The sequence below is a fragment of the Suricata suricatta genome, chromosome 10 (assembly GCF_006229205.1).
Source record: "Suricata suricatta isolate VVHF042 chromosome 10, meerkat_22Aug2017_6uvM2_HiC, whole genome shotgun sequence".
Lineage (NCBI taxonomy): Eukaryota > Metazoa > Chordata > Mammalia > Carnivora > Herpestidae > Suricata > Suricata suricatta.
The window spans coordinates 79,359,668-79,383,541 of NC_043709.1; the positions used below are offsets into that span (position 1 = coordinate 79,359,668).

General features: G+C 41.0%; 1 protein-coding gene across 2 annotated transcripts in view; it reads left to right on the forward strand.

Annotated features, from left to right (window-relative positions):
• TM7SF3 (transmembrane 7 superfamily member 3) overlaps positions 1 to 21,533 on the forward strand; it is a 34,638-nt gene extending 13,105 nt beyond the window's left edge. For both annotated transcript variants that reach the window (XM_029953945.1, XM_029953946.1), the window contains 10 exons: positions 158 to 308; positions 2,831 to 2,951; positions 3,693 to 3,864; positions 6,940 to 7,117; positions 13,237 to 13,323; positions 15,145 to 15,225; positions 15,832 to 15,984; positions 18,610 to 18,707; positions 19,285 to 19,447; positions 20,715 to 21,533. In XM_029953945.1, coding sequence (XP_029809805.1) covers positions 158 to 308; positions 2,831 to 2,951; positions 3,693 to 3,864; positions 6,940 to 7,117; positions 13,237 to 13,323; positions 15,145 to 15,225; positions 15,832 to 15,984; positions 18,610 to 18,707; positions 19,285 to 19,447; positions 20,715 to 20,977 — 1,467 coding nt within the window. In that variant the 3' untranslated portion in view covers positions 20,978 to 21,533. The remainder of the gene's footprint in view (positions 1 to 157; positions 309 to 2,830; positions 2,952 to 3,692; positions 3,865 to 6,939; positions 7,118 to 13,236; positions 13,324 to 15,144; positions 15,226 to 15,831; positions 15,985 to 18,609; positions 18,708 to 19,284; positions 19,448 to 20,714) is intronic.
• Positions 21,534 to 23,874: the final 2,341 nt, after the last annotated feature.

Here is a 23,874-nt window from a genome sequence, read left to right on the forward strand (position 1 = left end):
CATGAAAAGAATTCTTTAATTATATGAGGAAGGTCTGTATTTGTTCCTTCTTGTTTTGAGAAAGTCTGAGATAGGACATGCATTCTAGATCAAGTCTGGAATTTAAGTATTTCGTTCAACTCCTTATTCACGATGACTCTTTTCTACCTTATTGCAGACTGTACTGCCCAGCACCTCAGGAACAGGCACTGACAAAGGACTGGTTTTCATTCTTAGACCAGAGCAGAGTATGTGCACTTTGTATTTGCAGACTTTAGATGCTGAGCCTGTCCAAAACATGGCCATTCCACTCTCCTACTCCGAAAGAGGTAACTACCTTCCTGTCTTCGACTTCCTATTTACTCTCCAGATTGTGGAACTTTTTCAAGAAAATTCAGGGGAAACTATAATCCTTTTAAAAGGGTTTATTGCAAGTACAGTATATTGAATTGAAGATTTTAATAGCAAAGGAATCAGAGAATTGCTTTATGATTGAAAGTCCAGGTAGGGGCATAGGAGAATGAAGTCATTAATTGAAAAGACATTTAAAGAGCCTTGAAGAAGCATTAGCAGACAGGCAAGGCACAGTCCTTAACACTTTACCTGATTATTCCAGGCAGAGGAAGGCATGGAAGAAGAATGGAGAGTATTTGGAGAAGGGCACATATTGGATGTGGCTGGAGCCAGATGTCAAGGGCTTTGTGTACAATTTAAGGTTTACAGTCTATTCTGAAGAAGCATTGTGCTTTTAAGCAGAGGAATGGTCTGTATTTCAGCTGTCAGAAAATTAACTCTAGAAGCAGTGTGGGGAATGGTTTGGAGAGGGCATAACCGAGTCAAGACTCGGCATACCTTTAAGCACTCAAAGTGAGAAGGTGTTTGGAAAGTAGCGCTGATAAGACACAATGACCAGTGGTTATGGATTATATAAAGGAGGAATGTGGGCTTCCTATTTGGAGCCAGTGATGCAAAATAGGCAAGGTTGAGATAGAGTTGCGATGCTGGATTGGTTTAGGTGATAGGGATGGGGTAGATGGTGACTTCAGTTTGGGACACAATGAATCTGAAATGCTTATAGGACATCTGGATGGAAAGGCACAGTGGGGAGTTTAAGGGTGTGGAGTGGAGCGCTGAGGTTAGATATCCAATAGATGTTCTTAGTAAAAGCCAGAGAAGGGAGTAAGACTGTCCAGGCATGTACTTAAGAACTTAGCTGGAAAAAATAATAGATACTTTCAAGGTGCCTACCACATGTCAGGAACTGTTTTGGGGATGCTACCTACTGAGGAATAAGCATAAGACTAAGGAGGAATCTGGGAAGTAAGAGAAGAGCCTAGAGGTTCTGCTCTAAGTCAGGAGTGGTAAATAGTACATTGCAAAGAGGTCAAGGAAGTGGCTGAACGTGTCCATATGATAGTGCAGTGAAGAGTCAGCGGTGGCCTTTCATGACATCATGTTAGTGGCACAGTGGGGATGAACACTAGATTACAGTGGTTGAGGAGTGAAGGTGAGGTGAGGAAACTTAGACCACTCTTAGTGTTTTATGCAGCAAAGGGTAATTTAGAAAAGGAAAACCAGAGACTGAGTTTTTATCAAGGACAGTGTACAAAGAAAAATCACAAAGAGTACAGCTTCGATTCCAATCCATATCCTTTTCTTGGGTGTGGTAAAGATTTGTAAATGCAGGAAAAGGAGAGTATGAAAGAGGAGCAACGTTGAAACATAGGCACACGTTGGGTTTCTCCATTTCAGATCTGGCCATGGGAAGTCAGCCACTAGAATTCTAACAGTTTATGGAAACCAGGACCCTACTGTGGGAGTGATTGATTGGATGAGTGTATGAGACTGAGGTCTTGTAAATCTTGAAAATTGGTCCACCCTGATCTCTCTTATCTCAACCTTTCCACTGAGTCCACCATATACAGTTCTTCATATACAATTGAGCTCATATCAAGTGACCCCTTTAAGTTTTGTCACGCTTAAGGGCATGAATAGGATTCCTAGTAAGAGGAGCTGTTTTAGCCACATTGTTAATGTAAATGGAATATCTTTGCATTTAATTAAATATCCAAATGCTATTCTGATGTGGTCTTGGGGGTCTTTTATTTTTACTCCTTTATACACATATACAGACTGTTTTAGCCCCGAGGATGACACCATCCTTCTTCCTGTTGAAAGAAGGAAAGGTGAAAAGTGGACACCCCTTTCTTACCATTGGAGTTTCTTTTCTCTTTGGCTGTGTTTTTCTCCCTCTGTCCCTGGGTTCGTAAGCTCTTTTTGTGGGTTCATAGATCCTCAAAGTCTACTAAAAGCCTCTCTCCTTAGGATATGCACACATTCAACATTTGGCATACAATTTCAGGGTGTTCATGGGACCTCCGAAGCCCATTCTTGGATGCCAGCTCAAGAATATCTGTCCCCAGACCTTTTCAGCTCTGGAGTAGGGGTTGGCAAACAGAGACCACGAGCCAAATCCAGCCTCTGCATGTTTTGTACATAAAGTCTTACTAGCTGTGACTGTGTTTTTGTTTGCTTACGTATTGCCTGTGGCTGCTTTCGTGCCGTGAGGGCAGGGTTCAGTAGTTGCCACAGAAACGGCCCGGCGTGTGAAACCTGAAATACTCACGGTCACACCCTTCACAGAAACTGCTGGCCTTTTTCCAGAGCCCTTGACCTCAATTAACTCTTCCTTCTTTAATCTCAGTTCATTTGGTAGTACAAACTCAGAAGCTCTATTATATTTATTTAGCTTCTATATGGGAAGTTCTTATAAGAGTGGAGTTCTGTTTTTCTGAGTACGATTTGAATATATAAGAATTCTGTGTTGAGTGCCTTCCTTTTTTTCATCCAGATCCTGTCCCCGGAGGCTGTAATTTGGAGTTTGATTTAGATATTGATCCCAACATTTACTTGGAGTATAATTTCTTTGAGACAACTATTAAATTTGCCCCAGCAAACCTTGGCTATGCAAGGTATGTCTATTTCCTGTCTCCTAAAACTGCTTTTAGGACATGCATGACCAGCTGTTATGTAGATTCAGTGAACTCTCTCAAAATCCATGGTTCTCTTCAGTAAACTTGAATTGTTCACCTTTTTGTTTTGTTTTTTGGAGTGGAGGTAATTTAAGCTTTGGAAGTAATACTTCCAATTGACATTGGCCCCTTCCACTCTTACGAAGGGCCAGATGTTGAGTCTCTATTGTGAGTTAGAAGTACGTTTAGTTTCTGTAAAAAGTTTTGAATATGGAAAGCATTCTGAAGCCATGAAACACCTTTGTATTTTCATAAAGATTTTATTGTTTTAATTAAAAGTCTGCCTTAGTTTCTGCTTTAATAGTAATGATAGCTAACATTGAGTAATATTCGAGTGCTGTTTGTGCATCATCCATAGTGCTGAGAGCTCTATGTTCTTGGCCAGCTTTATTAGGAAGAGGTGGTGCTTTTATGTTACAGAGTGGTTCCCTAAGGGTTCGCGAGATGTCGTACCATGCCCGCTTACACATACTAACAAGGGGCGGAGCTGGCATTCCACTGCAGGCCTGACTAACAGCAGCATCTGGCTGTTTAGCCGTGCTGCCTCTCAGTATGTTACTTTTCTTCGCAATGCCCAAATTGGAATTGGTGCAGAAGTTTGAAATTTGAGCTTTTGGTTCCTTTTATAGATGGGACATGCACCACAAGAGATTGATGTTCAGTTTTGTTGGTTGACTTTAGAGGCACAAATCCTCCGCCATGTGACACTGGGACAGGACGGGACTCTAGGTGGAGGTTGCTGTATGATGTCTATCAGTATTTTCTGCCTGAGAATGACCTCACCGAAGAGGGATTGCTAAAGCATCTGCAGAGGATGGCCGAGGTGCCTCAGGTGCAGGCCAATGCTCTCAAGGTAAATCCGGTTCTTAATAATTTGTGTGGCCACATTGTGGCACCTTTGTAAGAGCCGAGGAGGGGAGAAGTGACCAGGAGCTTCTTTCTTTACTGTGTCCTTGGTCTTTCTGGGATTCTCACATTGTTCTCCTTTATTTCATTATTGTCTTGTTAGTGGTATCCCAGAGTAATGTTGGCTTTTGAGAAGGTGCTTTAAATTATGTTACATTTTAGTTGCTGCTCACACTGTTTCTCTCTCTCAAAAATAAATACAAACATTAAAAAAAAAAAAGAGAGTCCTCTATGCCAGAGTTCAAGGAAACCCTCCGTGACTAATGAGGGCATGTCCGAAAAACTGGAGACTTTGAAGAGGTTTATATTGGTCAACTTGGGACAATTCAGTCATCAAAAAGAGTAATGATTGCTTATAAGTTTTGAATAAAAACAAGTTTACACTGATATTAAGAAAGAAAAAAAAAGGAAAGAAAAAGAAAACTCACCAGTTGCTATCACTGGAGGAGATTTCTTCTACCAAATTACTCTGGGAATTGATACAGGAAAGGAATTTACACTGCCTTTTGTAAAAGAGAAACTGTGATTCATCCTCGTCTATAAGAGAAAGCTTTTTACTGAATAATGCTGGCCAGTAAATGTAGGAGTATTAGCATTAGAAAATCACTTTTCTCTGAACCCCAGTGAAACAATTCAGGCAAGGGTCATCAGGTAAAAGATTGTTGGGGAACAGGATATTCCCTGGATGCCTAAATAGCACGCTCAGATTAATTCTAATTGCAAAGGGAAAACTGCTTTTGGAGTAGAATCATCTGAGGGTCTCCATCTTATCCACGCGGTCGGTTAGCTTCACTGTTAGCAGGTTGGCCTGTGTTACGTGCACATATGGCACAATCTGACATCATCCCCATCATCTATGAAGTATTCTAGCAAAATATGTTAAACTGAATTCAGTCCATTGGAATTCCTGTTTACAGGAAATACACTAGATAAAAAAACGAGTTGGTCACCTTGAGCACAATCTGATAAATCCATATTGTGGAATGTTCAATAAGACAACTGCTCTTCTTTTTTGTTTTTGTTTTTAAAAATTTTAAGTAATCTCTATACCCAATATGGGGCTTGAATTTACAACATTGAGATTAAGAGTTGCATTGCATGCTGGGGCTCCTGGGTGGCTCAGTCCATTGAGCATCAGACTCTTGGTTTCTGTTTAGGTCATGATCTCATAGTTTGTGAGTTCAAGCCCTGCATTGGGCTCTGCGCTGACAATGTGAAGCCTGCTTGGGATTCTCTGTCTGCCTCTCTTCCTGCTGCCCCCCCCCCCCCCCCCCCCCCCCCCCCCCCCCGCTCCGTCTCAAAATGGATAAATAAACAAACAAATAAAAAAGGAGTCACATGCTTTACCAACTGAATCAGCCAGATGCCCCTATAAGACAATTGCTCTCTTAATCTCCTTAAAAGTCATTGGATTGGTGGGAGAGAGTGACGGGAAGGACGACCCTAGATCACAGAGGTTGGAGCTAAACCTTGCCTGAAATGGTTAGATTTTGGTTAAGGGGGAGAACACCTTTAAAAGACAAAGACATATGGGAAACTCTAAATATGGACTGTGTATTAGATAATAAGAGATTATTGATTTTCTTAGGTGAGTGAAGGCATTAGGGACTTAAAGGAGAATACCTTCGCACTTAGTGTTTTGCTACTCAAAGCGTAGATGAGTGGGTAGCATTGGCCTCACCTGAGAGAGTGCTAGAAAGGTGGACTCTGATACCTCCTCTGACCCAACAGAATCGGAATCTGAATTATAACAAGTTCTACAGTGATTTATAGGCACATTGGGTTTGAGAAACACTGTTTTAGGGTGTGCACACTGAAGTATTTAGAAATGAAATATGATATCTGTAATTTACTATAAAATGGTTCAGCAGGAAAAATAGGAAGAAGGAGGGAGGAATAAAAAGAATATTCACAGTTGTTAAATATAAGTGGTGGTATATATAGTTTTTCATTTTATTCTTTCAACATTTCTATAAGGTTGAATGATTTGTAATAAAAAATTTGGGGGGAGTAGGAGGTAATGTTAACATTTTGTTGAACTTGACCAATCCTTTGCCAGAAACATTTTTGAAGGCTAAGCAATATTTTTTTTCTTTTCTTTTCTTTTTTTTTTTTAACATTTATTTGTTTTTGAGAGACAGAGTGCGAACAAAGGAGGGTCAGAGAGGGAGACACAGAATCTGAAGGAGGCTCCAGGCTCTGAGCTGCCAGCATAGAGCCCTACGCAGGGCTTGAACCCATGAACTGAGATCATGACCTGAGCCAAAGTCGGACACTCAACCAACCGAGTCACCCAGGCGCCCCTAAGCAATATTTTAAAACAGAAGTTTTCTAAGAGGCTTGTAATTATTCTTGAAACTCTTAATACTAAATGTTTTCACTTTTAATAGTAGGAACATATTTGTGTATTATGGCCATATAAGGCCTTTCTTTCTTCTATTACATATATTACTTACCTAAAAAACAAGCTTTAAAAGGGAGTTTTTGAAGTGAAAGACTATTGCATAACACAACTGTATGGGAAGTTTTCTTACTGCAGCGTCTGTTAGACAAAAACAGATGGGTCCTCTCTATGAGAGGTTAGTAAACACTTAGCGGCGACAATCCCATAGCTCGTGCTGGTGATAGCTGACGTTTGTTGAACACGTACTCTGTGCCAAGCATTGTGTGACGTACTAAGGAAAGAAGGACTAGTGAGCAGAATAGAGTTCTTGCCGTTGTGTTGTTTACAATCTAGCAGATGAGGAATTTTTTCAATTTTGTCCTAATTAGTGTTTATGCTTCATATCCTATTTTACTTCCATCATTAAAATTTGATGTTATACAAAAACTTTGGAAGCATTTTGTGTAAGAACTTGCTTGTATTAGCATGTATAAACTGTGTAGGACAATCTTTCGACAGAGCTAAATGGGTTGATGTGTACTTTAAACAAGAATGATAATATCACATTTCGGTGGGATTATAATAGAACAGCTTTAAAAACAAATCTGAACACTAACCCCACATTATTTTTGGCTTCAGGTGGTGACCCTCACCGCTAATGATAAGACCACGATTTCCTTCTCCTCCCTCCGGGGACAAGGTGTCATTTATAATGTCGTTGTTCGGGACCCATTTCTAAACACATCTGCTGCTTATGTTCCCGCCCACACATACGCCTGCAGCTTTGAGGCCGTGGCGGGTAATTGTTCTTCCCTCGGTGAGTATATGGATTTAAACTTTGAAATTTCTTCTTCGGATTTGCAGATCTGTTTCAATCAATACAGAACAGAAGAATATAAAAGAAATGCTTTTCTCCAGTCTTCATTCAACAGATGCCTTTTGAGCCCTTACATGATTCCGTCTGTTTCTAGGCACAGGTATCCAGCAGTGAACAAAACAGACAAGACACCTGCTCTCTTGGAGCTCATGTTCCAGGGGGGAGATGAGCCAGACAAGATAAATTTGTAAAATATATGTTATGTGAGAAACCGATGAGTGCGAAGAAGTGAAAATTAAGTAGGGAAGGTAGATAACAAGAGGCGGTGAGGGGGGAGTTTTGAGAGAGATGGCCAAGGAAGCCCATGCTGGGAAGCGGACCGTTGAGTGGAGACCCGAGGGGAGGCAGGGGGCCACACGCACATCTGGGCTATACTGCCAGGCAGAGGGGACAAAGGCCCTCAGATGGGAGCCTTCTCGTGAGAACAATGGCCTGGAGGAGGCTGGGGCAGGTGCGAGGTGCACTGGTCGGTCACTGACAGCTTGGGCACAGAGTGAAATGGTCAGGCCCTGGAGGGTTTGAGCTCATAGTTTGACGGGATCACTCTGGCTGCTTTTTTGAGAAAAGTCAGAAATGGAGATTGATCAGGAGGCCGTGGTAGGACAGTGATTTAGATAGAATGGTGGCAGCGAGGGGTTGCAAGATCATGCCGTGTGCACTTTTAACATTTTATTCTGGAATAGTTTCACAGAGAAGATGCAGAAATACTAAGAATTTCTGCATAATCTCCACCCAGATTCCTCAGCATGTTCATGTATCGTGCTGTTTGCTTTGTATCTCCGTGTAGTGTGCTCGTGTGCGCTCTCTCTCCACGTGTTTATACACACACATTGGTTTTTCCTTTGAGCCAGTAGAGAAGTTGCAGACATGAAGACCTTTCTCCCTTAAATACTTCTTTTTTTTTTAATGTTTTATTTATTTTTGATACAGAGAGAGACAGAACATGAGAGGGGGAGGGGCAGAGAGAGAAGGAGACACAGAACCGGAAGCAGGCTCCAGGCTCTGAGCTAGCTGTCAGCACAGAGCCCGACGCTGGGCTCGAACCCACGAACGTGAGAACGTGAGATCATGACCTGAGCCGAAGCCGGAGGCTTAACCGACTGAGCCACCCAGGCGCCCCTCCCTTAAATACTTCTTATTTCCTTATGTAAGCACAGCAAAAAGGTCAAATTCCCTTTAATACATTACTGTTACTTAATATTACAGTTGTTACCAAATTTCACTAGTCATCCCACTAATGGCCTTTATTTTTAAAAATGTGATCCCATGTTGCGTTTAACTGATATGCCTCTTTTGTCTTCTGTAATCTGGAATGATTACTTAGTCTCATTTTGTCTTTGAAGACCTTGACCTACATGATCTTGCAGTCTCTGAGTTCAAGCCCCACTTAGGCTCTGCACTGGCAGTATGGAGCCTGCTTGGGTTCCTCCCTCGCCCTTTGTCTCTGCTCCTCCCCAGCCTGTGCCTGCGCTCTCTTTCTTTTTCTCTTTCCAAATAAATAACCTTAAAAAAAATTTGACCTTTTTCAGGAGTAGGTGCTATTTTTTTTTTTTTTAGAAGGTCCTCAGTTGGGTTTTGATGTTTCCTCATGATTAAATCCACCATTTGCATTTTTGGCAGGAATACAAAAAAGTGACGTTGTGCCCTACTCAGGAGGCACTCATATCTATTTGTCCCATTACTGGTGGTGATAACCTTGAATATTTTATTAGTGGTGTCAGCCAGGTTTCTCCTTTGTAAAGTAACTATTTTCCCTATAAGTACTTTTGGGCAGGAGAATGTAGCTAGATATCCCCTTCTTCGGCTCTCCCTTGCCAGGATTAGCATCCCATGATCTTTGCCTGGAACATTCATTACTAGGTGGTTGCCAAATGGCAATTAAAAAAAAAAACTTTATTTTTATTTTTTTATGTTTTAATTAATTAATCTATTTATTTTTATAATAGTTTATTGTCACATTGGTTTCCATATAACACCCAGTGCTCTTCCCCACAAGTGCCCCCACCATGACCATCACCCCCTTCCCCTCTCTTCCTTCCCCTTCAGCCTCGGTTTGTTTTCAGTATTCAGTAGTCTCTCACGATTTGTGTCCCTCTCTTTCCCCAGCTTTCTTTCCCTCTTTCCCTCCCCCTGGTCCTCTGTTAGGTTTCTCCTGTTAGACCTATGAGTGCAAACATATGGTATCTGTCCTTCTCTGCCTGATTTACTTCGCTTAGCATGACACCCTTGAGGTCCATCCACTTTCCTACAAGTGGCCAGATTTCATTCTTTCTCGTTGCCCCAAGTGGCAATTTTCTAATTTCATCATCTTTTCAGTTATTAGTTGGCATTCTATTGTAAGGAAAAGCTTCTTCTTCTCCCGTTTATGTATTTATTTATATACATGAACCCATGGGTTCTGAATTTCCTGGGTTATAATCCATCACTCATTATTTTCATGTTCATATCATCCCAGATTTGACCAGTGAGTGGCTGCATGCATTTTGAAATAGTGGGTTAGTAGTAGTTGCTGGTGGCTTGGATGAGATGGTTGGAGAGAGGTGAAAAGGATGACTACCATTTTAGCCCGAACGACTGCCATTCACTGAGGCTGGAAAGACTGTAGGAGCGGGGTTAGGAGGATGGACACAGTCAGCTTGAGGACCTTAGGAAGCATTCAGGTGGACATGTCGCACTGACAGTCGGTTATGGATACGCTGGAATTCAGGGGAGTGGTTCGGGCTGGAGACTACCTTGGAAGTCATCAGATTAAATAGATGGCGTTTAAGGCCATGGACTAAATGGCATTACCTGTGGAGTAAGAATGTAGAGAAGGATGGAGTCTAAGGACGCTGGGCACTCTGGTGTTTGGAGGTCAGGAAATTAGGAACTGAAAAATGACTGCTGGACTTAGCAACATGGAGGCTGTTGGTCAGCACTGTTTCAGTGTAGGCCATGGTAAGCCTTACTGGAGTATGTTCAAGAATTAATAGGAGGGAGGATGTTGGAGAGGAGTCCAGATAGCACTATCAAAGAGTTTTGCTGTAAAGAATGAAGTGTATCCACTGTGTGGGGATCAGGGCTTCCAGTCTGTGCCTGGAGTGGTATCCCTTCCCACCCATTCTTCCACCACTGTGCTCAGGGTCCTCGAGAGATACAGTGTGGGTGGGCCAGGCAGGTGTGAGTTCTGTATTTTCACTGATAAACTTAATCTCATCTGGGTTCCTCTACACCCCTTCCCTTGAGCCTTCCATACCAGAGGCCCTCCTGATCACAGAGCCCCTTTCCCCTGTGTCTCAGTCTCTACGGGTTAGCCTAAGAAGGAGAGTTCTGATCCTATTCCTCCGATGTAGGGTTGACTCCTAGTAACGTTCTTCCAGTTGTTGGTCCGTTTTCAAGCTCAATGTATATAAGGATGTCCTTCCTGAGCTTGGATAGGGTGGAGGTATCTACATTGCCTTTTTTTTTTTTTTTTTAAATTTTCATTTATTTTTGAGAGTGCAAGTGGAGGAGGGGCAGAGAGAGAAGGAGACCTAGAAACCGAAGCAGGCTCTTTACTGATGGCAGAGAGCCCAATGTAGGGCTCCAACTTGCAAACCAGGAGATCATGACTTGAGCCCAAGTCAGATGCTCAACCGTCTGAGACACCTGAGTGCCCCCACATTGCCTTTTGATTAAGACCTTGGTCTGGGTGTCATAACCTAGAGTAATACTGTGGTGATTGAAGACCTGCTAATCTTAGTCTGTCTTCCATTCTCCCCACCCATTCACCCCTTTGTCTCCACTACCCCCTAAAGTGCCTGTTTCGCCTCTCCTATTGTCTCTAGGGTCTACTTCTTATGAAACCTTCTGCTCTCTGATTTTACCTGGATGTTTTTTTTTCTTTCCTTTCCTGGTACTGTGTGATAGGGGTTCTGTTTAGTTTCTGCTGCTGTCTAGTATCATGGAGGAATATCTAACTGTGGGTGTCAGGTTTTATTGGGTTAGAAGATCTTTCTAACCTTAATGATTGTACTTACTGGAAACTGCCACTACGTTTTTATTTGAAAAAGAATTATCCCAGCAATCTCCACATTTGTGGTATAAAGATTAAATCATAGAACAGCATTCAACCACAGGTCTGAAGTAAGCACAACGTGGCGTTTTAGTTTATCATTTCTTCTTTCTTTGGGGCACTTTGTTCTCAGAAACACTGCTGTGTGGGTATGTATCATACCCTGCACATTCTGGCTTGTGTTTCTTACTTAGATGCAGGTCTTCATGGTATTTGCATCTAAGCACTCGTGTTTTGATCTATGGAAGGTTTATAACAGTTTTCACATGAAATTGTACAGGTGTTTTTATTCTTAGTACAGGAGTTTTTTTCTCATGTTTATCTCAAAAGGAGTCATGATGGTGAATTTAATGAGTGCATTTCTCTGTTTAGTAAGCTGTATCTTTCAGTTCATGTTATTTATATTTAAGTTGGTGCCTATTACGGACCATGAGATTGGGATTCTTGGGCATCATGAAGCATATTGGGTTTTATTGTTAGTTAGAATGCTACAATTTTTTCAAAAGCAGTGTGTGTAATAAAGATGGGCAATAATTTGTTCATGTGTGATGTATGGTGTAATACATGGTCTTTTATCTTAATGTGAGTTTTGGTTAAAGGTTTTTGTTATGATGAGCTGCAAAGAACCTTTTATATACAAGTTTTTCAGCCTTAACAATTTTGCTTCATGGCTGTTAATTTGTTTCAACTATATTGCCCACCTGGGTCTCTGTCTCCCAGCTCTCCTTTATTATTTTTTTTAAGATTTTATTTTTTATTTTAATTTTTTTTATTACTTTCTAATGTTTTTATTTTTTTGAGAGAGTGGAAGTGAGGGAGGGGCAGAGAGAGGGGGGACAGAGGAGCCTAAGTGGGCTGTGTGCTGACAGGCTGACAACATGGAGCTCGATGTGGGCCTTGACGTCTCGAACCACTTGATCATGACCTGAGCTGGTCAGATGCTCAACCGACTGAGCTACCCAGGTGCCCCAAAGATTTTTTTAAAGTAATCTCTACACACCTGTTGTGGAACCTGAACTCACAACTCTGAGATTAAGAATCGCATGTTCTACCAACTGAGCCAGATAGGCGTCCCTGGCCCTCGTTTATTACTGGATTTTCTTCTAATAGCAAATTCCTGGCCTTCATTTTCCTCACAGAATTTCTTTGGTGTGTGTGTGTGTGTGTGTGTGTGTGTGTGTGTGTGTGTGTGTGTGTGTCTGTCTTTCTGCCTTAAAGATAAGCACTGTTTTAAAAAAATATAATAACCACAATATCACCAACACAAGTTTCAGTGAAAAATATTGAAGATAATTTTTTAATAGCATCAAACTAACAGCCAATACTTGCATTTTCCCAGTCGTCCCAATTCTTTTGCAGGTTTTTAAAATTTGAATCAGGTTTCAGATGAGGCCTATGTATCATATTTAGTTGATGTGTCTTTAAAAAAATTTTTTTTTAATGTTTATTTTTGAGAGCGAGACAGAGAGCAGGGAGGGGCGGAGAGAGAGGGAGACACGGAATCTGAAGCAGGCTCCAGGCTCCGAGCTGTCAGCACAGAGCCCGACGCGGGGCTTGAGCTTACAGACTGCAAGATCATGACTGAGCCAAAGTAGGATGTTTAACTGACTGAACCACACAGGCGCCCCTTGATCTGTCTCTTAAATCTCTTTTTATCCCTAGTTTACCCTCCTGTTGCCCTCTTTTCTTCTTGCAGTTTGTGAAGAAACAACTATTTGTTTTGTGTGTGTGTGTGTGCATGTGTGCGCACGAGCCCAAGAGTATGTCACAACTAGAGCTGCATACCTCGTCAGGAAGCATATATTGTCTGCTTCCTCTTCGGGTTATAACAATGGCATTGATCTTCACTGCACACATAAAATAATTGGTAGGGCTGGCACGGGTATTTTTAAAGTAAGTTTATAATATATATGTGTGAAAGAAATTATTGTCCGTTCACTTTGCTTTTTTTGTGAAGCTTTGTTCTAGTAATTAAATACCAGTATCAAACTGGATCTATTATTCACTAAATTTTTGTTACTTTTAGGAAGAGTGTCAACCAAAGTGTTCTTCACCCTATTTGCCCTGCTTGGTCTCTTCATTTGTTTCTTTGGACACCGATTCTGGAAAACAGGTATTTTGATACAGTTGCTTTTTACAGGCACTATGGTCTTTTTTGCTTAAATTCTGCTGGAGATTTATGACCTCTAAAGAGATTAAGTAACTGCTTGTCTCCAACTGTCTTCATAGATTTGTGACTGGGGTTCTTTCAGTAAAAATTTTACTTAGTTGCTGTGCTTTTTAATTTTTTCTCTTAATGATGGAGTATAACTTCCTCTTATTTAGAGGGCAACAAGGCTGGATTTGTGCAGCAAACTTCTTCACTTGCTAGCTGGGTCAGAGAGCCAACTAAAAATAACTGAGGCTGGAAATCAGGACATCTCTATAAGAGTATGTGGATTTTCTTATTGGTGATTGACAGTACTCCCTATAAATCAAGCTGCAGGTCTGTAGTATATTATATGTAGATTGAAATGTCTACTTAGTCCTGGGAGGTTGAGACTGCGAACAGGAACTGTACAGTCTCTGGTGAAAACCATTCAGGGAGTGAAATACCATAGTTTCCCCCTTCCTCTATCTGTGGGGCATACTTTCCAAGACTCCTAGTGGATGCCTGAAACTACAGACAGTACTTGAACCCTATATATATTATGTTTCTTCCTGTAATACATACATTTGATAAAGGTTAATTTATAAATTAGGCACAGTAAGAAATTAATAATAATGCAATATGGCAATATGTTGTAATAAAATGTCAATATGTCAATGTGATTTCCCTCTCTCAAAATATCTTATTGTCCTGCACTCACCTTCTTGTGCTGATGTGAGATGATAAAATGCATAAAGGATGAAATGGGCGAGATTTATGATGTAGGTAGATAGGGGACACGGTGTTAGGCTGCTGTTGACCCTATGATGAACCTCAGAAGGAGGATCATCTGCTTCTGGACCACGGGGTAACTGAAGCCATGAAATGAGAACCCATGGAAAAGGGGGGATGACTGTATAAATTATGCTCACTGAATTGATTAGAATTTTTGGGCTGCCTTTTATGTAACAATGCTTCTAATTACTAAAAAAAATACTAATTTAATTCATTAACAAGGAGTATAGTGGAGCATCCAGGGAAGAGTGAAAATAATCTTGATCTCAAACTCTTAAACTTGCTTTATAAACTACGAATTGAAATATGCATTTCATGGGGCACCTGGGTGGCTCAGTCGGTTGAGCGTCCAGCTTCGGCTCAGGTCACGATCTCACAGTTCACGGGTTTGAGCCCCACGTCGGGTTCTGTGCTGACAGCTAGCTCAGAGCCTTGAGCCTGTTTCAGATTCTGTGTCTCCCTCTCTCTGACCCTCCCCTGCTCGCGCTGTCTCTCTGTGTCTCTCAAAAATAAATTAAAAAAAGATTAAAAAAATTTGAAATATGCGTTTCCTTCTCAATTACTATATGAAGGTATAAATGTCACGTTTTGCTTTAGAGTATTTTGTTATTTTTTCTTTTTCTTTTTGCTCATGTAACAAATTTAGTGTGATCTGATTCAGATCAGATACAATGACAAAAGTATACTCTTCCTGTTTTCAGTAGAAAGTATGAGGGTGTTAGAGTGAGCTGTGAAATTAACAGTTAACAATTTACCAGTTGAAAACTGACCTCGGTGCAAGAGTGTATCCAATAGTTAGTACTTTAATATTGCATTCATTTAATATGAGTTATAAATTTTTCTTGTCTTTCTAGTAATTATTTATTTCCTCTAAATGTCCTAATATGTATAAGTTCTGGGAGCTTTAGCATCTATTTGTAGGTTAGAAATTTAAATTGCACTATAAAAAAGAATACCTAATCATCGCTTGTTTTTTTGTTTTTTATTCTTTTTCTGGTGGTTTGCTACTAGAATTGTTTTTCATAGGTTTTATCTTCATGGGATTCTTCTTCTACATACTGATTACAAGACTGACACTTATTAAGTATGACGGTAAGTGAAAATAATACAGTTTCTTTGGGAAAGTGTTGTGTTCACATTCTCCCTTTCTTTCTGTAGTTTGATCAGTATTGTGTGTGCTATCCTATTAACATGTGTAAATAATGGACCACCTATCCTGGAGACAGCTTTTCTAGACTACTCATTTAGACCTTCTCCTCTGGGTTTTTAACCTCCTTGGTGAACTCCTTGGTACTTAGGGAAATGAAGAGCATGTTGATTATAAGCCTGTGTTCCAGCTACCTAACATATTGAAGATTCAAGATTTATAACCATCAAAATATTAAGATTTTCTTTCCCTTAAAACACATAAAACCCATCCTTCCTTGTCCCATTTAGCAGAGTGCTTGTCACCCGTTCTTCCGTAGCCGCTGTGTATAGATTGTGCCAAGCTACACCTGTCACTTGTCCTGGGAGGTATAGCTGACCTGCTGGAGTCCATGGCTCAGCCCAGCCCTCCCTGCCCAGGGCCCCCCATGCAGGTGTCATGGCACCCCCTCAGTGTCTGGCCTACAGAAAGGCTAAGGCTGGTGTTGTGTGTCCAAAGCATGTGGTAGGGAAAGCCGCCTCTGCTCAAACAGTTCATCTCCTTCCGTGCAGTTCGTCTGATTCTGACCGCCGTCGCTGGAAGCATTGGTGGGATTTTCTTGGTCGCTGCTTGGTGGCGATTTGGAATCCTCCTGCTCTGTATGCTGTGTGTCGGATTGGTGCTGGGCTTCCTCATCTCCTCAGTGATGTTCTTCGCTCTTCTGGGTAGGAGATGGGTAATGTTTTGTATGTTGAGTTTTTTGTTTGAAAGACCTTGATTTGGGCTTTCTAGGTCCCACTACTGCTTCATCAGGGACTTGGGGCCTTAACATATAGAGTTCTGGAATTTTTTTTTAATGTTTTATTTTTGAGATAGAGACAAATGTGAATAGGGGAGAGGCAGAGAGAGGGAGACACAGAATCTGAAGCAGGCTCCAGGCTCTGTGCTGTCAGCACAGAGCCAGATGCGGGGCTTGAACTCAAGAACGATGAGATAGTGACCTGAGCTGAAGTTGGATGTTTAACCGACTGAGCCACCCAGGCGCCCCTCTGGGAATTGGTTTTTTAAGTAATTCAGTTTCTATCAATTTTTAGAATATAGTTAGCTTTTGTAAGTTAACTTACTTTTGTAGGGGAGGAAAAATTTCCCTTTTATCCTTCTAAGATTCTTTGGCTGGTAAAATAATTAAATTGACATAAGATAGGTTAATAAGAGAAAAACAAATTTAATTTTGTTATGTACAAGAGCCTCAGAAAAATAGGAGACCGAAAGACAGGCAGTTTGAGACTTCTGTGTCGTCAGGGGCTAAGGCACCGAGTAGGCGTGTGGGTTTCAGATGGTGGGGGCTCCGGGGTGTGATTCATGAGAAGATAAGAAGAGCAGGCAGTTGGTAATCAGATGTTTACCCTGCCAGGAAGTTAAGTATTTCAGAGAAAATAGTTCTCTCTGGTAATTGCTCTCTCCCTGGGCCAGGATCCCTATTTAAATTCTTCTGGGCAGTTAAGGAAGCAATAGAAGTTTTTCCTGACTCTGCTGGGTCTTTCTGTGCCTTCAACTCAAAATAATCCACATGCCCGAGTGGCACATTCTATTGTCCTTTCGTTGTGGTTGCATAACAACTTACATTTCCTGATTGTGGTCAAAAATGCAGGGGAAAAAAAGGAGTTTTTATATTCTAAGGTACTCTTTTAGGCTGTTTCCTTCTTGTGATAATGTTTAGTTCTTACGTATCTCAACTTCAGATTAAAGTTGGTTTAGTTCTTATATTTAGCAATCTCAGATTAAAGTTGATGGAAATGTTAGATATAAGAGGCTGTCATCTCTTAGGAATGTGTGATATGACAGAATGCAGTTGGCTCTCTGAAGATTTTTTTCCCCCGAGACCAGAAAGCATTGACAACTTGTGTGTTTATGGACCATCCAGGTCCCTTTGTTCTGATTTTAGCAAACCTGTGAGTTCATTAACCCAGGCCCCCATGCAGGTAGCTTTTCATCTAGATGGTCTGATGCTGAGTAGCAGTGTTTAGATTTGGCTAAAGGACAGTTTCACAGGGAGGTATGTTGAAAATGCAGATTTAGGGCCCTTTTCTAAAAGAACTAAATCAACTACTTAATAAGCTCTCTTCCCTTGTTCTGTTAATGGTTGGAGGGATGATTGGTTAGAATTTTTAATAGTTAATGTGTTTGTTTATGAACTACCTCATTGCTGAAGGACATTTAGGATCACTCTCTTCTGTTGGATGCGCACTCCTCTTTTTAAGCATTAAAAATTTTTAACTGTTGGCTAACTTCTCAGATCTAATTAAATTACTACTGTTTTCCCTTCTTAGGTAGCCACCAAAGCTTATCCTCTGAAAGTGTCCATCTTCACATGCTTGCGGCACAGCTATTTTTAATCTCTGGATTCCTTGACTTTTTTTTAAGCTACCCGTGTATTTTGTGAAGGTTAATATAATTAAGCTACAGAATATGATTCACAAACCCACTTCGCTGCAGCGTGTTGCAGTTCACTTTCTCCGAATGTGAGGTCCCAAGGTCAGATCTTCTTCCTCTGGGACTCCCCTTCTTCTGGGATTATTGGGTTTTAAGATGTAGGGCCACTTCCAGTTGGGCCGAGTGGTGGTGTCAGTATCCATATTAACTAACTGTCTGGCTTATATTCTTGCCATCTCACCTTAACTTTATAAACAGGGGTTCTAATGTCGTCTTCCTGGGTTACCCCGGCGTGCTGCATTTCGGAGCAGGGCTCAGTAGGCGTGCAGTAAGTGGTGAGCTCCCGATACACGAGGAGTCACATCTTCTAGTCTGCAGTGGATGGGCAGGAAATGCATTGATGGTAAAAATCTAGTAAAAGGATTTTGCTGCTCATTTTGGGTGGGATTTCATATAGTTTTCTCTGAATTCCATTTACTTGCACTTTTTACTTTTTGCAGTACAAAATCAGAGAATGATAGAAACCTAGAGCAAGAGACAGTGATTTGGAGCTTGGACACAAAATAGTTCAGTCTTCTTGTTTTATGGGTGAGGACAGTGAGGCCCAGCATCACAGCTAGTGAATGGAAGAGTTTAGACTAGTCCAGCCTCTTCCACGTTTCCCTTGGAATAACTGCAGAGCATTTACCTGCTTGATCCCACCCCTTGACCTTCTAAGATGACCTTCTATGACACATCCTTCAAAGGGGATTGTATTGGCTGTTAAATCAAAAAAGTCAGAATTCATTTCTAATTGCTAGCCTATTCCTCGGTTGTTCCAATAAACCTTCGAAATATGTCTGTGTTCACATATTGAGAAAATGAAGTGGAACTTGGTAAACCTGTGGTTAACTCCTGAATTCTTCTGGCTTTTTCAGGAAACCTAAAGATTTTTCATGATGATGGTGTGTTCTGGGTGACCTTCTCCTGCATAGCTGTCCTCATTCCAGTAGTTTTCATGGGCTGCTTAAGAATAGTGAGTGTTTCATCAATGAGATTCATTCATTATATTGTCCTGGGCCTTTAGTTCACGTATTGCATCATTTTGCATGTTTTATATAGTGGGGAGAGCTGGAGGATAATCATGAGATGATTCATTTTAAATAGGCTCGTTACTGTGAAAGCAGGAGAAGTCCTGAATATAATGATCATAGAGTGTTTTCCATCAAGTGGAGCAGGCAGGTCACCACCGTCCATATGCTTTGGATGGTGGGAGCAGAAAGGTTGGGCTCCCTGTAATTCACAGCCTGATGGCTGCTTAGTTTCAGCGGTCCCTCCAAAGAAGCATTTTTTGTCTAATTAGTCTTTGTTGCTGAGGTTCGTTCACAGGGAAGACATTTTCTATAAGGTTTCGTTTTGAGAACTCACTGTGGGTTTCGAAGTTGGTTTTCAGTTTAATGTGCCAGGCAGCCTATATTCAGCTCGGAGACTGGATCCCGTGTCATGTGCCCTGAGGGAGAAAGGATTCCCTGTGATGGAGGCCGGTAATGAGGCTTAGAAACGATTTCTTGTTCTACCAGTGGCCACACCTAAACTCTTCCACTCTTCCACAGCTGAACATAATGACTTGTGGACTCGTTGGCTCCTACTCGGTGGTCTTGGCCTTTGACAGTTACTTGTACACAAGCCTTTCCCACATCACTTTGAATGTACTCAAGAGAGCACTCAACATGGATTTCCACAGAGCTTTCACAAATGTGCCTTTTCAGACTAATGGTAAGACTAAATCCAAGAACCGGAGTGATAGTCAAATAAGAATATTGCCCTTTCTGTGCCCACAAGGGCACTTGGTGACTCGATTGAAAGAAGGTTAATGGGACAGAAGGAGGAAAGCCACACCCTATAAATGCTTACTAGAGCCTTCTGTTAATGATAACTTATGATCACAGGAGGAAATAATTTAAAATTGTAAACTAGTGGAAGTTCATACTTCTAAAAACCTACTGAGTGAACTGTGTTAAGAAATTCTCAACCAGGATTACTTGGGTTACCTGGTCACATTCCCCCTTGGGAGACAAATTCTGAGAACAAAGCTGTTTGGCACCTTACAGATGGGGATGGGATGAGGGATGGGAATGACAGCCTGATTTTTAAAGTTATTCCTTTGTTTCCCTCCTTTAAAGAAGCATGTAATTTGCTAATTGAAAGTGAAAAAGTGATTTTCCATCCGTGTTAGCATTTCCGCAGTTGTAAGATTCTATCATTAAAGGTTTTCCATTAACTTTTTGAAGAAAAAAAATTGACTAAATTAAACGTTCACTGTGAGTGTAAGGTATATTGGTTTCAGAAATATGGAGGATGGAAAAGCATATCTTAGCGTTGCAAGATATTTAAGCACAATCACGACCGCCGTATCTTTCCCCCTGCTCTCCGGAGCCTGCCCTCATTGGATAAGAGGTTGCTGGTTAAAGACCTCGAAATCCATGTTGTCTTGGAAATTTTACATACAAGACAGTATTTTGCCAAGCTTTGTACCGGAAGCTCAGTTACAGTTTGTTGAATCTCTCCATGCATTTCTGTATCCACTCTGAGTGTGGTCGGGCCCCATGCTGAGTGGGGGGGAAAACGGCAAGGTGGCATCTCCTGCTCCACGATGTATGTTTGTGAGGCGTTTCTAGATGACTGTCTTCTCACCTCACCTTCAGAAAAACACAGTGAACAACTGTGCCTGTGGGCATTGGTCAGAAAATACTGGAGATTCCAGGATCCAAACCACTGATTCCTTTACAGCCTGTCTGGACTTTCAAATGCCCTTCACAGAAAATTCCTATTATAAAATGTAAGGCTGTAGCTTCCTTTTTTATTCCTTGGTTTGTAAGGGAAGAAATACACATGTGTGGCCAAACTCACCAGAAAGTTTTAATTGTACTAAAAAAAAATGACACAGATTTAAACTATTTAAACTGTGACAAGTTAAATGTTAAGAGCTATGTTAGGTTTTAAAAGACAAGAGTTCAAACTGCTTTTCTGCTGTTTTTTTTAGACTTTATTATCCTGGCAGTATGGGGGATGCTTGCTGTAAGTGGAATTACCTTACAGATTCGAAGAGAAAGAGGGCGACCATTTTTTCCTCCCCACCCGTACAAGTTATGGAAGCGAGAGAGGGAGCGCAGAGTAACGAACGTTCTGGACCCCAGCTACCACATCCCTCCATTGAGAGAGAGGCTCTATGGCCGCTTGGCCCGGATCAAAGAGCTCTTCCAGAAGGAACAGCCAGCCGGAGAGAGGACACCCCTGCTTCTGTAGGTGCCAAAGGGGCTCGGTCAGTGTGATCTCGAAGTAGAGCCCAGACGCCTCCCCTCCGGTGCGTCCGCCCAGCCGCTTCGGCCGTGTCCGGTCAAGTCTGATAAGAACACTGGCGTGCGTATCTGTGCGTTGCACAATTTCATGGTGTCCTTATTGATACATTATCAAAAGGTACCCTTCTTTTTATTTTTAATTGTGGTAAAATACTTACCACATCAATCATAAAGTGTATAAGTTCAGTAGGCACTTTGTTTTTGCCTTTTATTGCTTACGATGCTAATTTAAATACTAAATTATGTCAGTTATTTGAAAATAGGTCAATTTATATAGGTAAAACTTTGATACGCATATAAAGGCCTCGGGTTTTTTTCTTTAAAGGCCTTTTAAAATAGTATTGACATCTGATCTCTAAAGTGCATTTGAATTGTTCTTTTTTAGGAAACCAATTGATTGGCTCCTACCTTCTAAGGAAACCTTTTAACATTTGCATTTTGTGGTTCTTTCCGCTAAATTGGTTGTTATTAGCATTGATGTAAAAATACAATTTCAAAAATTTTCTCTTTTGTATGAAGACTTTGTACCATCTGTATTTTAGTGATGAGGAGGAGGGAGTCAAAAAGGATTAAGGAATTTAAAGGAGCTGCTTTTAGTTAGTACCCTGGATTCTGTAAGGAAAGTCCCTTCTGTTTTGACCGCCACCCCCCCCGTCCCCCCCAGCACCTGGATGCCCTGGGCTGCATCCCTGCTCCTCACGCCTTTCCTCTGCATCTGGTTCTGCCTCGGATTCGAAGCTGGGGACCCCGACATAGCTGAGTAGTTGTGAGGGTGGCTGTGGTGGCTGCATACACATTTGTGAGTTAGCCACTATTTAAACGGTGCTGCTTTTAAGAGTTTTTTTAAAGTTAATGATAGATTTTTAGAGTTTCAGATAACTGGAAAATTTCAGCTTTTGCATTTAAGTGTTTTGGAAAGGCTGAAACATATAAAACTCAACATACAGAAAGTGAAAACGTACAAAACTAATCATTTTTGCTTTGCAAAATTACACACAGGTGTTTACTATTATGTAACCCTAACTGTTGATGTAACTTCAGTAACACTTGCATTTTTCCCCCCATTACTGTAGGGGTTCTGGCTTCTGCCATATCTTTATACATTCTGACAAAGTTATATGGAATATTTGTGAGTTACTTTCTGTACCATCCAACTGTACTGCCACTGAAGACTGTAAAGACAGCATACTTTTTTTTTGGAGGATTGAGACAAATTACTTAAAAAATTTTCATAATTTGTGAGTCATAAAACCAATTTGTATAATTTTTTTAAATAAATACCTATTTTGAAGAAAAATCCTAAAAAGTCTCATTATTATTCTTATTAAATTTTTTTTACCGACTGTATTTTACCATAGCAGTGAAGACATGACAGAAGTGTCATAGGTATAAAATTACTTAATCTGGAAATTAAATTTTTATTTTTTATCTTATTTTTTTAATGCTTATTTTATTTTTGTATGAGAGACAGAGCACAAGTGGGGGAGGAGCAGAGAGAGAGGGAAACAGAATCCGAAGCAGGCTCCAGGCTCTGAGCTGTCAGCACAGAGCCCGACGCGGGGCTTGAACTCACAGACTGCGAGATCATGACCTAAGCCAAGGTGGGACGCTTAACCGACTGAGCCACCCAGGCACCCCGAATCTTTAAATATTCAGTGTCCACATGTACCCCAATGTTCATAGCACTGTCAACAATAGCCAAATCATGGAAAGAGCCTAAATGTCCATCACCTGATGATGGGATCAAGAAGATGTGGTATATATATACAATGGAATACTACATGGCAATGAGTAAGAATGAAATCTGGCCCTTTGTAGCAAAGTGGATGGACCTCGAGGGTGTCATGCTAAGCCAAATAAGTCAGGCGGAGGACAGATACCATATGTTTGTACTCATAGGTCTAACAGGAGAACAGGAGAAACCTAATGGAGGACCAGGGGGAGGGGAAGAGGAAAAGAGAGTTGGGGAGAGAGAGGGATGCAAAACTTGAGAGACTATTGAATACTGAAAACGAACCGAGGGTTGAGGGAGGGGGGGAAGAGGTGGTGGTGATGGAGGAGGGCACTTGTGGGGAAGAGCACTGGGTGTTGTATGGAAACCAATCTGACAATAAACTATTTAAAAATAAATAAAAATTCAGTGTAAGCCTAAGTGAAATAATAGGAAATAAAGGAAATCTGCAGCAATGTGTTAAATTTATATCCCTTGTTAGAATAAAGCTGATGCCTTTGGTGGATTGATGTGTGTTGGTTAGTAGCAGTTCAGGGTCTTCTAACTGAAGAAAAGTAGTATTACAGAAGATAGTTATACTATTCCTTAAGTGTTTTGGTTCTAACCTGTTACAGGTTAGCTACCAGGTTACTAAATCACAGCAGCTAACTAGTAGACTAGTGTTCTGTAGAAGGTTGGGATAGAAAATTGATTCTTCCAAGGAAATTGCTAGACTGTTAGACCAGAAACAGATCTTAGGGATCATCTTAGCTGATCTCTTATTTTATAATTGAGAGAATTCTTGACCAAGGAGTCAATCATATGAATATTTATCAATAACTGTATCCAGACCAAAATTTGGGATACCTGATTCTGCACTCAAATGTGCTTTATGCTTTATCATGATGGAAGTGTCAATCACTGATTATTTTCAGCTGTTTTCTGCTGGGGGCTTGGTGACACCACCATGAGAAGGCAACCTTCTGCAAGCAGAAGAGAGAGGCCTTAGTGGAAACCGCCTTGAACTTGGACTTCCAGCCTCCAGAATGGTGAGAAAAAAATTTCTGTTGTTTATGGCACCCAGTCTGTGGTACATTATGGCAGCCCTAGTAAACTAATACACTTTAGGAATC